Consider the following 15,232-nt stretch of genomic DNA (forward strand, 5'->3'; position numbering starts at 1 on the left):
TTTTCCACTGGAACTAGTGATGTCCAAGCCCCTGTGTATTTACTTTAAAACCATTTCCACAGTCTAAGAGCCATGGATTTGGTGATAGTGTCTTAAACAGTGTCTCCAATTCTCTTGGCCTGGTGAGTGACACAGGAAAAAAAAAAAACCACAACTGTTGCTGTACAATCTAGTTGGATGACTATTACTTTTGGTATTTCAGAGGACTAGTAAAACAGCTAGATGCATTTGGGTTCCCTCCTTCACTGGGTTCATTGACTCAGAGTGTGAGTTGGACATGAAAGAAACTTCTGAGCATGTGACCAGAACTAATTGTTCATTTAAACATTTAAATGCCTTTTTTCTTTATTCTAAATGCAAGGGAAGTACAGAAATGTAGGGCAAAGTGGTTTTCTTTTCATTTCATACGGTATTTCTTCCTAAAAACAGAGAGTTGTATGCACAATGAGGGGAATTGTATACTTAAAAATAGTTAAAATAATACATTTTATATTAGCATATTTTACACCAACAAAAAAGACATAGTTATAATATTATATATGCAACATGGTTTTGGCTTTTTATTTTTTATTTATTTATTTTTAAAGATTTTATTTATTTATCTGACAGAGAAAGTGAGAGAGCACTAGCAGGGGGACAATGGGGAGAGAGAGGGAGAAGCAGACTCCCCGCCCGATCAGGGAGCCAGATGTGGGGCTTGATCCCAGGACCCTGGGATCATGACCTGAGCCGAAGGCAGACGCTTAACCAACTGAGCCACCCAGGTGCCCCTTGGCTTTTTAAACATGACATTATGTCCTGAGCATTTTCCCATGCCATTATGTGATATTAGAAATTGTTATACCGCCTACATGATTAACTTATCCTTTCAACAAGGACTTAACTGTAACTCAGGGAGGTACCAAGTACTGTTTCAGGCTGAAATAGCCATAAAGGAGACCAATGAGACCCCTGGACCCACGGAGCTTCTATTCCAGCCAGGGGAGACAGGCAGTGGTCAAGAAAGCAAACTCATGCAGACTGTGGAAGTGCTGTGGCCGCAATGAACCCAGTGGTGTTGGGAAGCAGCCAAGGGGTTTGCAAAGAAGAGCTACCAGCCTATGGTGGGGAAGACGAGACATGCCCGTTGAGCCCAAAAGCCTGAAGAACAAGCCAGTGAATGAAGGGCCGAAGGACAGCATTCCTGGCAGAGGGAAGAGAAAGTGAGGTGTCTGGGGGCCTGAGAGAACCGGGCAAGACGGAGGAGGAATCAACAGGAGGGGCGGGTGCGACTGACACAGAGGCCTGACCCCTCAGGTCGAGGATGAGTGGTGTCAGTCAAGGGAGGTGCAGGTGAACAGGGACGATGGAAGCAAGCCCCAGGTGACAAACATTACACACCTGGGGCACCTAACTGCCGACTGAGATTGTTAAGCTGCTTCTCTTACAGAAAAGAACCAGGATGGGGCCAGGATGCGGCCCCATACGCAAGCCAGACTCAGAACAGAGGGCCCCACTGGGTTCCAAAAAGCACCAATGAACTGCCTGAGTTGTCTGCCAATATCGACCAATCAGGACGAGGCCCTCCCAACCAATCAGGACGAGCCCTCCCAACCAATCAGCACGAGGTCCTTCTAACCAATCAGGATGAGGTGTTTTTCCTCCTTTCTCTCATTAACCTATTGGACCTGTGGGATCCTGAACGAGAACTTTCTCTACCGAAGCAGGACCTCCTCTTTGTTGGGCGGGCGCAGTTATCCTAAGAGCTCTGTGTTGGTTCTCTGTCTTCTTTCAGCTCCATCTGTGGCCCCAACAAAGCCTTGCCTCTGCCAGTGGTTCATCCGGCCTCTTTTCTATCCGTGTTGGGCCCAAGAATCTGATTTCTGTAACCAAGGGACAGAGCTGAGTGTCCCCCAGGCCGTTTTGAGGGGGTTTGGATTGTATTGAAGGTGCAAGAGGAAAGCAGTGGAGGGTTTTCATCAAATGGCCAATGCTTTTATTTTTATTCATTTCTGTCTTTTTTTACATAATTTTTAAATTGAAGTATAGTTGATGTGTAATTTTTTAAGTTTAGGAATATATAATATATTAATATATGATTGTAATAATATAAAAATATATAAAATATATTATTATAATATATATAAACATATGCTTATATAAAATATATTATATAATATATATAATAATATATAATATATGTATTATATATTTTTATATATAAAATATAACAATATAACAATATAATATATAATAGATATATATTTAATATATATCTATATATTTAAGATATATATAATATATAATAGATATAATCTATAATATATAATAGATATATATTTTCTAAACTTAAAAATTATATATATAATATATAGATATAGATATATAATTGACCTATAATGGCCAGTGCTTTTTAAAGCTCTGAGGGGCGCCTGGGTGGTTCAGTCAGTTTACCCTCCCTCTGCCTTCAGCTCAGGTCATGATCCCAGGGTTCCTGGGATGGAGAGGCATGTAGGGCTCCCTGCCAGCAGGAGGCCTGCTTCTCCCTCTCCCTCTGCCCCTGCTCATGCTCTCTGTCTCTCAAATAAATAAAATTTTTTAAAAAATTAAAAAAAAATAAAGCTCTCTCTGCTTACTTAGGGGTGGGAGGAAGCAAGAGTGTGAGGGTCTGCCGTGTTAAGACGCTAGGGCAGGAGTCCAGGGGAGAGATGACAGTCACAGAACCATCCCATGCCCCTGTCCCGAGGAGCACAGTACAGGCTTAGTAATGCTTTTTCTGACCTGGAAACAGCTCAAGGGAACCCCTGCTCAGGGAGCCTGTTGACCTTTGCTAGGGGAAGGGGAGAAAGAGGAGAAATGCCAGCATGCCTCTCTTCTCTAGAGGGCCAAGGGCTGTGCTGTCCCGGGAAAGCAGAGGCTATGTTATCTACCCTAAGTTCAGGGGCTTAGTGGTCACAGACTATGATTTTGGAGCCTGGTGATTTCGGACAAATGCTTGTCTTTATGACCTACCTCAGGCACGTTAACTGTGTGTGTGTGTGTAGCAGGGGGATAATTGTACTTAACAGCAAAAGCTGTGAGGAGTGAATACATGCAAAGTTTAGAACCTCATGTGTAGCAAGCACTCAATAAATGATAGTGATTATTAAAAACACCCCCTCCCAAAACAGTTGAAGGTAGAACAATTAATGAGTAGTTTTTAAAACTCTACTAAGGATAAGTTCAGGAATAAATTTCAGCATTATGCATATTGGAGCTGCTTAGTAGGACTGCTCCAAGATCTTTGGCAGTCATTTGGCAAAGTTATATTTCTACCAAAAGCAGAATTTCATTCTACAATGGATTAAGATTTATAGGGATGTTGGGTATTTATGGATAATCAATTAAAAATAATCAAAACTTGTTTCTACGTTGTATGAAAAAGAATAAACAAATTTAACGAGATAGCAGGATTTTCTTATTTTTCATGAAAACAATATAATAGTTCTAAAATTGTGGAAGCAAATAAACCAAATTATTTACAGTCGCTACATAAGGATGGAGAGATTAAATCTTATTTCTGAAATTTCCATAATATGTATAAGTGACTTGTGCAATGAAAATATATAAAATTATCATTAAACTGAGTTCATATGAGAAGAAAATCCATTTTATCATCATCCTAGGACTGTGAATAAAAATATGAATCCCCACTATTTTTATTTCTAAAAAAGGTTGAGAATGTTCTTCTTGGAGTCACATGACGATCATCTTAAATGACATTAAAATAGGCCTCAAATCTTCACCCAAATGCAAATGGTAGAGATCAGCAGATAAATCATGGAATGAGGGGAAAGAAATTTTTAGGCTTATTTTTAGAACCGTTTAAAAGGCTTAAATGTCAGATTGTGTCAGGATTCAGTTTCCAGGTTTCAGAGGGTCTCACACAAAGAACATGAAGAATAAACACCCCAAAAAGAAAGAAATAAATAAACTTTGTGCAGGTACAAAAAAAAAAAAGAATAAACACCAGATATTTGTGAGGGTATCATGTGCAAAAGCACTGGGGTTCAAAGGTCCATGTTATCAGAAGCTCAGGATCCATGCGTGCTAAGAGCCATCCTCCTGTGCCCTGGACTGTGAACCAGTAAGACACAAATGTATAGCCAGCCTCTCCACCAACCACAGCCTGGAACGTCAACTTTTTCTCACTTCCCACGTCCGATTAGCTACGCGGCCAGGGAGACATCATCTTGTCACAGCAGAGTGCCTGCATCTTCACTCCCATGCCTGTGCCTTCCTTCACTCTCTGGGTACTGCAGTGGTCCCCTTGCAATTCCCCTCCATGATGGAGCCTGAGTGCTGATTCTAAAATGCCAATCTGGGGGTGTCTGCCTGGCTTAGTAGGTAGAGCATGCAACTCTTGATCTTGGGGTTGTGAGTTCAAGCCCCACCATGGGTGTAGAGACTACTTGAAACAATTAAAAAAAAATCTTTAAAACTGTTCACTGTCTGCTTTACATCTTTTAGTGATTGTCCATCATGTTCTGGCCTCTTCCACACAAATCCTTCTACCTTGAGTTAGCCTATTTTTAGCCTCCCCAATCTAGAACCTTCTCCCCTCTATAGTCTAGCTAACAACTGCAGCAAGTCTTTCAAAACCTGGGCCTAGTGCTTTCCTCTCTCTGCAAGTCTTCGGAGGCTTCCCATCCTGATTGCAAAGCCTTCCTCTGCTCCCAAATCACCCCCTGCAGGTTCCTACCCTGGCATGAACCATACTATATTGCCATTGTCCATTCATGTCTCCAATCAACAGGCTACCAGGCATAAGCAACCTGAAGGCAGGTGCTTCCTCAGCCTTGCTTCTCCAGGGTCTAAATCATTCTTGCACATGGCACTTGGCACAGTTCTAAGCAGTTTATAAATATTAACTCATATGCTCTTCATAATATCACATGGTTATTAGAAGAACATATAAACATTTGTTCAACAAATGCATATTGAGTGTCTAGCAGGTGCCAGATCCAATTTTAGGCACTGGGGATTCAGAATTGAACAAGACACACAGACTCCTGATCTCCATGAGTTTATAATCTGTTGAGGCACATAGATGATAAACAGATAAACAGGTATATATTATATTTGGGGCAGTGAGAGGAGATATAAAGAAAAATAAATCTAGACAAAGGAATGAAATGTGACAATGATGTCACTGTAGCCAGGATGGTTGGGCAAGGCAATCTGAGGAGGGGATATGGGAGCAGAGACCTGAGGAAAGGGGGGAGAGTGAGCCATGTAGATATGTTGGGGTAGAAGGGATGCATGCAGAGGAAACAGCAAGTGCAAAGGTCCTGAGACACAAACAGGTTCTGAGGCCACTGTGCTGGAATGCAGGCAGTGGGGTGGAGAGCTTTAGGTGAAGAGGTGTCCAAGGCAGGGGGTTAGCTCAGGCAGAGCTTTTCAGGCCATCCTGAGGCCGTTGGGGTTTATTCACTGATAGGTGTCAAGCCTGGGGGGACACGTTAGGACTTATCTTTTAAAGGTTCTCTCTGTCTGGGACACCTAGGCTGTACTGTTGGTTCAGCATCTAACTCTTGGTTTTGGCTCAGGTCCTGATCTCATGGTTGTGAGATCAAGCCCCATGTTGGGCTCTGCACTCGGTGTGGTGTCTGCGTGAGATTCTCTCTGCCTTTCCTGCTAGTGCTTGCTCTCTGTCAAATAAATATTTTAATATTTTAAATACTAGAAATTAGATTAAGTTAGATTTTAACATCTATTATTGTAAATATTAAAAAAAAATAAACGTTCACCCTGGCTGCTGTGTGGACTGCAAGGGAAGCAGTAAGTGTGCAAGGAGTCTGACCAGTGCAGAGGTGAATGTTGTGGTCAGGTGGTGAGGATGGTGACCCCGAGTTCCCACCACGCAGGGAAGCTGTCAGACTCTCGATGCATTTTGCAAGCTGAGCAGACAGGGCCTGCTGATGCTCCACTATGGAGCATATGTGAGAGAGGAGCCCTGGATGCCTCCACGGTTTTTGGCCAAATGGTGGGCTGGCAGTGCCATTTGTTGAGATGGGAATGACCGGGGGAAAAACAGTTTGGGGGGAAAGGTTGGAAATGAAGCCTTTTCTTCTAGATCTATACGTTTGAGTTGCTGTCAGGATTTAGTTTTGTCTTCTATGAGATGGGGATGATGTTTGTTTTATGCATTCAATGAGAATCAAATGTCATCATTTTCTTTTGCTATTATACAGATGTATTTTATTTTATTTTATACACAGTTTATTTAAAAATAAACACAGGTTTATTTTTACTTACATAGAAGCCAAGAGTAGAGTTCCCTTTAAAAGAACACAAACCAGCTACCTCTTCCTGGCTAGATATTACTGCCCTCCTATAATTGGCTCTCATATCAAGAACCAATGTTGGTAACACACCTTCTCCATATTTATTTAACATTTATCTGGAGCTTACTATGTGCCAGACGCTATGCTAAGGACCTCAGAGAAATAGTCAATACAGTCTTCCAAAAGCCTTTGTATATACCATTATTACCCTGACCTAGCAGATAGAATGGTGGCCCCAAAAGGGGAAGTAATTTGCTTAAGGTCCCACGGCTAGTAAACGACAGAGAGGAGAGTGAACTCCGGGTACTCTGGCTTTGGTTCCAACCCCAATGCCAAGTGCCACATCCCCAGCTCCAAATGAGCGGCTGCCATCGCTGACATGTGGCCTGCCCTCTTGTGCAGCAGGATGGTGCCTCGTGTCTGACACCACTGCCTGGACCCCTTGCCCCTGTAGGCGTTCCTGCCTCGGTTCTTAACAAAAACATCTGCTCAAAAGAAGCCTGTCAGTACAGATGGCAATACTCCTTTTGTCTCAGACCTTCCCAGGCTGCTGGCAGCCACTCAGAGCACTCAGTGTCCTCTGTGCTTTTCTTCTAACGCCCTGAGGTCAGCCACCACCCCCCATAGCAACACAGGAGCCTCTTTGGTATACTGCTCTCTCCACGCGCCGCCTCATTGCCAGTTGTTACAAGCGGTTTTAAATGCTTGCAGATAACACGTTTTCCACTCCCGTGTTGAAGCAGACCATGTGCCACGGTGAGCTGAGTGAAGACAAGAGAGGAAAATGCCTGGACCCCTGACCTCTCGAGACTTTGAGCTGGAAGCCAAGTCCCGTACCTTTCAGCTTTGGGTCCTGCATCCAGGCACTAAGCGGGCACAAAGTGGACATTTGGTGAATATTCATTTATTTAGCAAATGTTTATTGAGGGTTTACTGCCTACCCGCGGGTATGTGCCCAGGCAGGAGCAGAGGGTGGGGGTGGAGGCTAGGGAATGGGGGGGGGGGGGGGCTGTGTAGAGTGGCAAGCAGCTAAAGAAGCCAAAGCCAGAGGTCGAGTGACCTGGCACAGTTTCTTCTGGCCAGGGCGTCCTCTCCGTCTCAAAACCCAGACGTGCACACACGTGCCGCAGCCGCTTGGGGACCCCACACCTAGCGTCTGCTCAGGCGCTGGCCTCACGGGGAAGGCAGAGTCTATTCAGAAGGCGACCGGCCGGTGCTCCCACTGCGGGAGGGGTGGCACAGGACTGGAGCAAGCTCGCTTGGAGAGAGCACTCTCCAGCTCACCGCCCAAACTCTGGAGCCATGCCTGGATTCCAAAGTCAGGCCTGCGGCTTACCTATCGTGTGACCTTGTGCAAGTCACTTACCCTTCCCGGGACTCAACTGCATCATCAGGTAAAGGGGTTGCACCAATAACCTTAAGGTTGGTGCAAGGATTAAGAGGGAGTGCCTGGAAAGCGTCGCTACAGTGGTTCTCTGCACGTAGGAAAGGCTCCCTCTCCGCTGCGCACACCTCGGTGCCCGCCCCCCACCCCACCCCAGACTCCCCGGGGACAAGTCGCCCACTGCCCGCTTCCTAGGGACTGACGACCCACCCAGAAGGGCGCGCCGGGCCCTGATGGATTTATTGGCCTGCTTGGGGCGGGGTTTGGGAAGAGGCGAGGGAGGGAAGGAGGAGGTGAGGGCGAAGAAAGGGAAGCCACGGAGGGACCGCGGGCGCTCGGGGCGGGGCGGGGCGGGGGGAGGAGCCGGGCTGGGTTCCTGGGCCCCGCGCGGCGCGCACCGGGAGCCCGCGGTGGCGGGGCGGGGGCGGCGCGCGGCGGCCAATGGCGCGCGGCGCTGCGGCGGGGGCGGTGCGGCACCACCCTGGCTGCTGACAGCCAAACTCCCCAACTCCGCCCTCGTCCCCGCGGGATCCCGGAGTCCGAGCCGGCCTGGGGCCGAGGCCGCCCGAGCCGCGCCGTGAGCGAACATGGCAGCAGAATGAGGAGGCTGGCGCCGGGTCGTGGCAGCCCGCGCCGCGCTGCAGTTCGAGATCCGCGCCCGGCGCCCTCCGAGCCGCGTGCTTAGCCGGCCTCCTGGCGGCCGCTGGATTATTTCATTCCGAGCCAAGGGCGGGCAAGAAAGGGGACCCCGCAGCCGCGCGGGTCGGTGCTCGGGCAGGCTGTAGAGGCTCGTGCGTGCGAGTCGCCGGCTGCGGAAACCACGCGGGAGAGAGCGGGTCGCCGGAGGCGCGGACGCGGGGATGAGCCGGCCATGGGGCGGCCGCGGCGGGGCTCGAGGAGCCGGCCGGCGCTGCGGCGGAGGTGCCGCCTGAGCCGGGGCTCCGCGGGGCTTCGGGGCCTCGGGCGCCCCGGGGGGGTCCCTGCCGCCGCCCCCGGGAGGGACGAGAGCCCCGGTTGGCGGACACTGCAGCAGACGCCGTACTGAGGCGCCCCGAGCCTGCTCCGCCCGCAGCTCGGTGCGCTCTCGGCACCCGGGCGCCTTGCCCGGGGCACGGGCGGCTGGCGCACCGCGGCGAGCCGGGCGCAGGACTGGCTAGAGGGGTGTGTGTGAGCGCGTTGGATTGGAGATCTGAGCTAAGGCAGAACCCGGCGGACCAGAGCAGCCATGCTTCCCGGGGTGGGCGTGTTCGGCACCAGCCTCACGGCCCGTGTCATCATCCCGCTGCTGAAAGATGAGGGCTTCGCGGTGAAGGCGCTGTGGGGCCGCACGCAAGAGGAAGCGGAGGAGCTGGCCAAGGAGATGAGCGTCCCCTTCTACACCAGCCGCATTGACGAGGTGCTGCTGCATCAGGACGTGGACTTGGTGTGCATCAACCTGCCGCCGCCCCTCACCAGGCAGATCGCTGTCAAAACCCTGGGTGAGCGACCCCCTTCCCTCTCCCCTCCGGCTCCTTCCCTCCCCTGCTGCTTTTCTGCCCTCGCCCCCTCTGCATCCCAGAGGCTTACGAGGCATCTACGCCGGCCCGGGGACCTGAGATGCCACATGCCACTCGGAGCTCCCTCCTTCCTCATCCCCGGCCTTCCCTGCCTCTGCGCTTCTCTCCTCCCTTCTGGCACTACCTGGACGCGCCTTCCCACGTGCGTGGCGCGGAGGCTGGAGGAGGCGTGTGTTCCGGGGCTGGCGACGAGGCGCATCCGCTGCTGAGGACTGGGCAGGAGCCGCTGTCAGGAAGAGAAAACTAAGTCCGCAGCTGTGCCTGTAGTGCCCCGAGTGTGTGCGTGGGTGCGCGTCTGCGAGAGGCGAGTGCGCGGCCCAGGAAAGCCCGAATAAGGGGCCCCACACGTGTGGCGGATATTCCCGGGGGCGGTGGACTACCTGATGGGTAGCAGCTGTGGCGCCCTGCTAGGCGGGTTTGCTTCTTACTGCTCTTAGTTTGGTGTGAGATTAGAATGTGACGTTCAACTGGGATGATTCCGCCTTCGCCCTAAGCGAGGATGGCGGGAGTGGTTGGATGGGGGGGGTGGGGGACGACTTCCAAGGGGTTCCTGGGTCTGTAACCAGGTTTGACAGAACCACCAGGGGGATTGAACTGCCGAGTGTGGCAGCTCGGGAATTGGGGATTGTCTTCCGCGTGGGTTTGAAATGATAGATCTTAAATTGGGGGGGGGGGGGGGGGGGCGCGCACTAGTTGCGGAGGCAGGGATGTTTTGTGTGGGAAAAGGCCCAACGCAGCCAGTTTCACGTGGGAGCATGCTGTAGTCCCTCCTTAATAACCGTCGGGAAAGTTCCCAGGCCTGAGGTTGACAAGCAGGTTGGGAATGATTTCACCGCCCCCTCGCCATCTGGTCCCCCCATGAAACGCAAGCGGTCTGAACACCCAGGACTCAGGAGCTTCGGCGTCCATGCCCTCCCTGCCCACAGGAGCGCAAAATTTGTCCACCAGCAATTCTTGTACGTACCTAAGACAGTCCCAGGAATACTGCTCACTCCTTACTCTCCCAGGAAATGGAACACCCACCTTGAAAGCTGGAATTTTTATTGATGGGGAAAGAGACAGCTTATGGCACAGGACACGACATTAAAGAAGAGTTACAGGGCACAAGCAGGGACAGTACTCAAGCCAATCAATGGTAATTTATGTCATCTTGGAAGGCATGTTTTTTTTTTAAACTGGCATGAATTTAGGATAGGTGAAATGTATGTATATGTTAATTCTATCTTCAGAGATCTAGGACCAGAAGATAGAACTCTTTCTTCCTAGAAAACCACTTTTTATCAGGCCATTCTGCTCTTGACTCTACCAGGGACTTCTGAGAGAATTCCTAAGAGGCTGCCCAAGGCTGTCCGTTTGCTTTCATGTTCATTTCATTAAGTTTCTGACCTTTGTGGCTTATTTTCTTTGGTCTTGAATTGAATGGCATTGGGTTCTGACTTTCCTGTTTGATGTAATCGTATGTATTAGGTTGCTCACCTTTGTGCTTACAAGGGATCTGTGCATTATCAGATAGCTTATAAACATCCAAATAGCATAAATCTATTAGAACACTTTGTATCCAACAGGTCTGTCCTGAGCTCTGTTTCTATAGAGATCTAATGACTGGTCATATCAGAAAGACCTTGTAACATTGCCTTTCCCCACTGTGGCAGCACAGTCCTGAAGGTCAGCCCCCATAAGGCCTATCTCCAGGAGAGTGACCATTTGGAGAACAAGGATGTTCCTCTTTTCTGACCATCTCTTGTATTTCAGCCAAGAAAGCATCTGGGGGCTCTGGGTTGGAGAGAAGTGACACAAATAATATATTTCTGGATACTTCTGTTCTTATTTTCAAAAATTCCTATGACTTTCTTTTTCCTTGACAAGATTAACATGGGTTACCTCTCGAAAACCAAGCAAGAATCTTCAGAAATAGACCTAGTTTAATAATCATGACTTAAGACTAGGGTTTTGCTTATATTTTTGTAGTAAGTCTTGGGCTTTTTTTTTTAAACCTGATTTTACAGGTAATTTGAGATAGTTTGTGATTCTAGAGAATGGCGGGGAGGGGGGGCATTGAATTTAGGTGAGGCTGGGCTTTGTCTCATTCCCCAGTTGTCTTCACTGGAAAATGCCCAGAGGTCCCTCTCTTTCACATTGTATCTGTGAGTGTGCAGCTGGGGGTTCGTCCTGGTGTGCTTTGCTGTCATGGTTAGAGGTCCAGCGCACAGACACACAACACAGGAAGTAAAACACCCGAACAGTTACAGAGCTGGTTTGGCCGTTGGGGGTTTATAGATGGTGGTGTTTGCCTGACATTGAACCAAGTCGGTGTTGACTGGCCCCGGTGAAGTGTCCTTCTTTTGGCCAAAGCCTGGGCTTTGAGTTGCTTGCCCAGCGATGGCAAGTGGTCTGCGGCCCTCCATCCATACTCATGACAGGTCTCTGGTGTGTCAAGGTGAGGGACAATCTGGGGACCACGGAGGAATAACACTCAGAGTCCGTGGAATCATAGACCTCCTTGAATTTCTAAAAATTCCCTTGAGATCTGTCCTTTGGTGATCTAGGCATTTCTCTGTGGGAGAGACTTTCTGCAGTCCTTTTGTACAATTTTACCACATGCCAGGCAATGTGGCAGGTGCCGTGTATAAAACATTCCCCTTCACTGTGGGAATGGGCCCCTAGTGTAGACGTTAGCCCCGTTTTACAAATGCGGCAAACTAGAATTCAGAGAGCTGAGCGGCCTTGCTCAGGCGCAGACAGCTAGGGATTTGAACCTGCCCTTCTGCCTCTTTTCTTCCTCTTCTATCCCCTAAACTTGCTTCTTGGCCTCAGTTTCTTCTGTCAGCTCCAAGTAGCTCGGACGAGATCGTTGGCGTTCTCCTTTGTTTCCGTTTACCCCACGCATGGAATCTGTTCTCTCTTGACTCTGTTCCTTTTTCTCCATCATCGCTTCCTCCATAGAAGGAACGAGGCCCCTACCTAGGTCTCTGAGCAAGGTTCCCGTATGCCCCTCCACACCGCCGCCTCCCTCCGTCTCCCACACCACTGCCAGCCTTTCCTTGAAGAACCGCAGGCTCAATCGTGTCACTGAGCCCCCACTTTCGTCGCTTCTAGGAAGAGTCTCAACTTCTTGGCTTGACTGGCAAGGGCTGGCCTGTGATGAGCCTTGCCCAGGCTTCTGTCCTGCTGGCGGTTCTGGAACCCTAACGGCTTCAGCTAAACACAGAACTCCTGGTGTGTCCTCAAACATACCCTGTTTGATTATAGGTCCATGCCTCTGTCTGGAACCTTCTGCCTTGTGTTTGTGATGGATGTCTGTCCATCCTGCAAGACTTGGCCCCAGGGTTGCCTCCTCCCTGAAGTCTCCCCCTTTCCCAGTCTCTCCCCTCACATACCTTGCTGGGCTCGCAGCACCAGTAACTGCTCTCACCTTTTCTTGAACCTATTTTAGTGCATTTGGGTAAAATTTAAATTTCACTTAGTTATTTGGAATAGGTTCTATATCCACGTGTTACGAATGGTAAATACTATAAAAGCGTACAGTGAGGGATAAGTGTCCCCCAGTCCCTGTTCTTCAACTAGAGGCAGTGCCAGGTTGTTCTGTTGTTGTTTTGTTTGCTTTTTAAATGTCAACCTTGGAAGGTTTTGCTAAGTATGTGTTAGCAAATAGGTGTCTGGGCGTTTTTTAAATCTTTTTGACACAGTTGGTAACATCTCATACACACTGTTATATAGCTTGCTTTTGTCGTGCAACAGTATTATCTTGAGAAGAATTTATATATACACTCACATAGACATCTATATTCATGTAAAAAAACAGCATAGGGAAGTATCCATTTTTATTTTTATTTTTTTTATTTTTTTATTATTATTTTTTTGCTGTGTAGTATTTCATTATGTGAATAAATCAAAATTGACGTAACCAGTTCCCTATTACTCAGCATTTAGGTTGTTCCCAGTGTTTTGCTTCTACAAATGTGTAATGAATAACCTAGAACCTATTTCCCTTTGCACACACACCAGTGTGCTTGTAGGGTAAATATGTGAGCTGCTGGTCAAAAAGTATGTGCTCATTTCCTTTAACAAAGATGTTGCCAAATGAACTGGCCCCTGAAGTGACACTGCTGTTTGTCGGTTTCCTCCTGTGCCTAGCTCTGCAAGCCCCTTGATTGCCCCGTGCCTGAAGGCAGCCAGGATGGGCTCACTCACCTTTGTTTCCAGTGCAGCACAGTTCCCAGCCAGACTTGGGGGTGAGGGGTCAGTCAAATCCCATGTCTGATTTGTCCTCCAGCACCTAGACTGTGCAATGAGCCAAACCTGCTTGCTGCCTCCCTAGGTCCACTCTTGTTCCTTATCCAATCTAGTCTTTATACAGCAGGTGAGTGGCATACAAACACGTATGTGGTTCTATGTCCTTCCCTGCACAGAAGCTGTCTGAGGCTTCATGTTCTTGGTAGCGCCGTTGAGGTTAGTGATGACCTCTTTTCGTTTGTTTGCTTGTTCCCTTATTTGCTATTTCTCTCCCCAACTGGAAAGAAAGTTCTTTGAAGCAGGGCCTGTGTCTGCTTTGCTCACCAGGGTAGCCTTATCTCCCCTAGACAGTGCCAGGTGCTGAGTCACCCAGTAGGCACACTATAAATATTTGCTTTCATTGCAAATTCAATGCATTCATTGGAAAGGCATTGGAATGCCTTTCCAATGAATGAATGAATGAATGCTTGGGGAAGGCAAAAGATTATCAACAGGAGCCTCCCAGACATTCACACAGGGGCTCACCCCCTCCGCCCCCTGGGGAGTGATGGTGGTGGGGAGATCTTGTCAAAATGCTGATTCCAGGGTGGGACCCAGGGTTTAGAATTTCTCTCTAGCTCCCAGGTGATGTGCCTGCGGTGGCGGCCAGACACAGAGATGTGGTGGTTCTCTGCCTTTGAGAAAACAAGACCAACCCTGCTGTGAATAATTAACCTGGCTGGGGAACTGTGTTAAAATAATCCGTTGGCTTTAGTGTGTGATGTGACGATGTCTGTTTTCATGTTCCCTGCCCCAGTGTTTGGAGACCTTAGCGCAGACTCTGGGGGAGCTTCCTCACGGGAGGGCAGGCTCCTTTGGGATGGGGAATAAGGCTGTAGAGTTTCGTTGAGCATTGACGGTACATCGGTCTTGCCCGGTCATGTTCGGCATCCTCAGCTGAGGACCCAGAGTACCATGCCCTTTCCTGCCCTACTGCAGAGTTTCCATGGTTGCCCCGGGTGGAGAAGGGCTGTGGGAAAGGGTGGGAACCAGGAGGAAGCAGGGCTGGGCAGGCATGGTGGCCACACAGGCAGCAATAGGGCTGGAGATGATCAGACGTCCTCTTTGGATGTGGTAGTAACCGTTCTGGAATCCCAGGTCCCCCTCGACCTCTCTTCTGGATGTATTTCTCTCCTAAGACTGTGTGGAAGAGGGAATTGCATTTTTCTCTCCGGCTTTCTGCCACTGAGCACTGAGTGAGACGGTTTTGGTCTATCAGCTTGGAGTAGGGTTGAGGAAGCCCTGGGGCATTATGTAAATGGCAGAGATGACTATGTACTGTTAGGAAAAGTCAAGCATCACCAATCTCATTTCATCTAATTGAAATTAGGTTCAGTTGAGTGATTATTTTGCTGATGATATCTGGCTTTGAAAATGTATGAGTGAGAAGAAGCTATAGGAAGAGGTTGGGCATTTTGATCCTGAAACTGGAGAAGAACCAAAAAAAAAAAAAAAAAAAAGTGGAAGTAGGGGCACCTGGGTGGCCCAGTTGGTTAAGCATCGATCGGCCTTTGGCCCAGGTCATGATCTCAGGGCTGTGGGATCCAGCCCCACATCAGGCTCCCTGCTGAGCAGGGAGCCTGCTTCTCCCTCTGCCTTTGCCGCTCTCCCTGCTTGAGCTCATGCTCATGCTTGCTCTCTTAAAAAAAAAAAAAAAAGGTGGAAGTAAATAGCCTGTTTTAAGGGTTTCACCAAGAAAGAAATACACTGGCAAT

At 48.7% G+C, this 15,232-nt stretch overlaps 1 protein-coding gene across 1 annotated transcript in view; it reads left to right on the forward strand.

Annotated features, from left to right (window-relative positions):
* The first annotated feature begins 8,210 nt into the window (after nucleotides 1-8,210).
* The window catches only part of GFOD1 (glucose-fructose oxidoreductase domain containing 1), a 102,746-nt gene continuing 95,724 nt past the window's right edge, over nucleotides 8,211-15,232 (forward strand). Inside the window, exon 1 of the mRNA XM_047733033.1 lies at nucleotides 8,211-9,167. Coding sequence (XP_047588989.1) covers nucleotides 8,915-9,167 — 253 coding nt within the window. The 5' untranslated portion in view covers nucleotides 8,211-8,914. The remainder of the gene's footprint in view (nucleotides 9,168-15,232) is intronic.

This window comes from Lutra lutra, chromosome 6, assembly GCF_902655055.1.
Source record: "Lutra lutra chromosome 6, mLutLut1.2, whole genome shotgun sequence".
NCBI classification, from domain to species: Eukaryota; Metazoa; Chordata; class Mammalia; order Carnivora; family Mustelidae; genus Lutra; species Lutra lutra.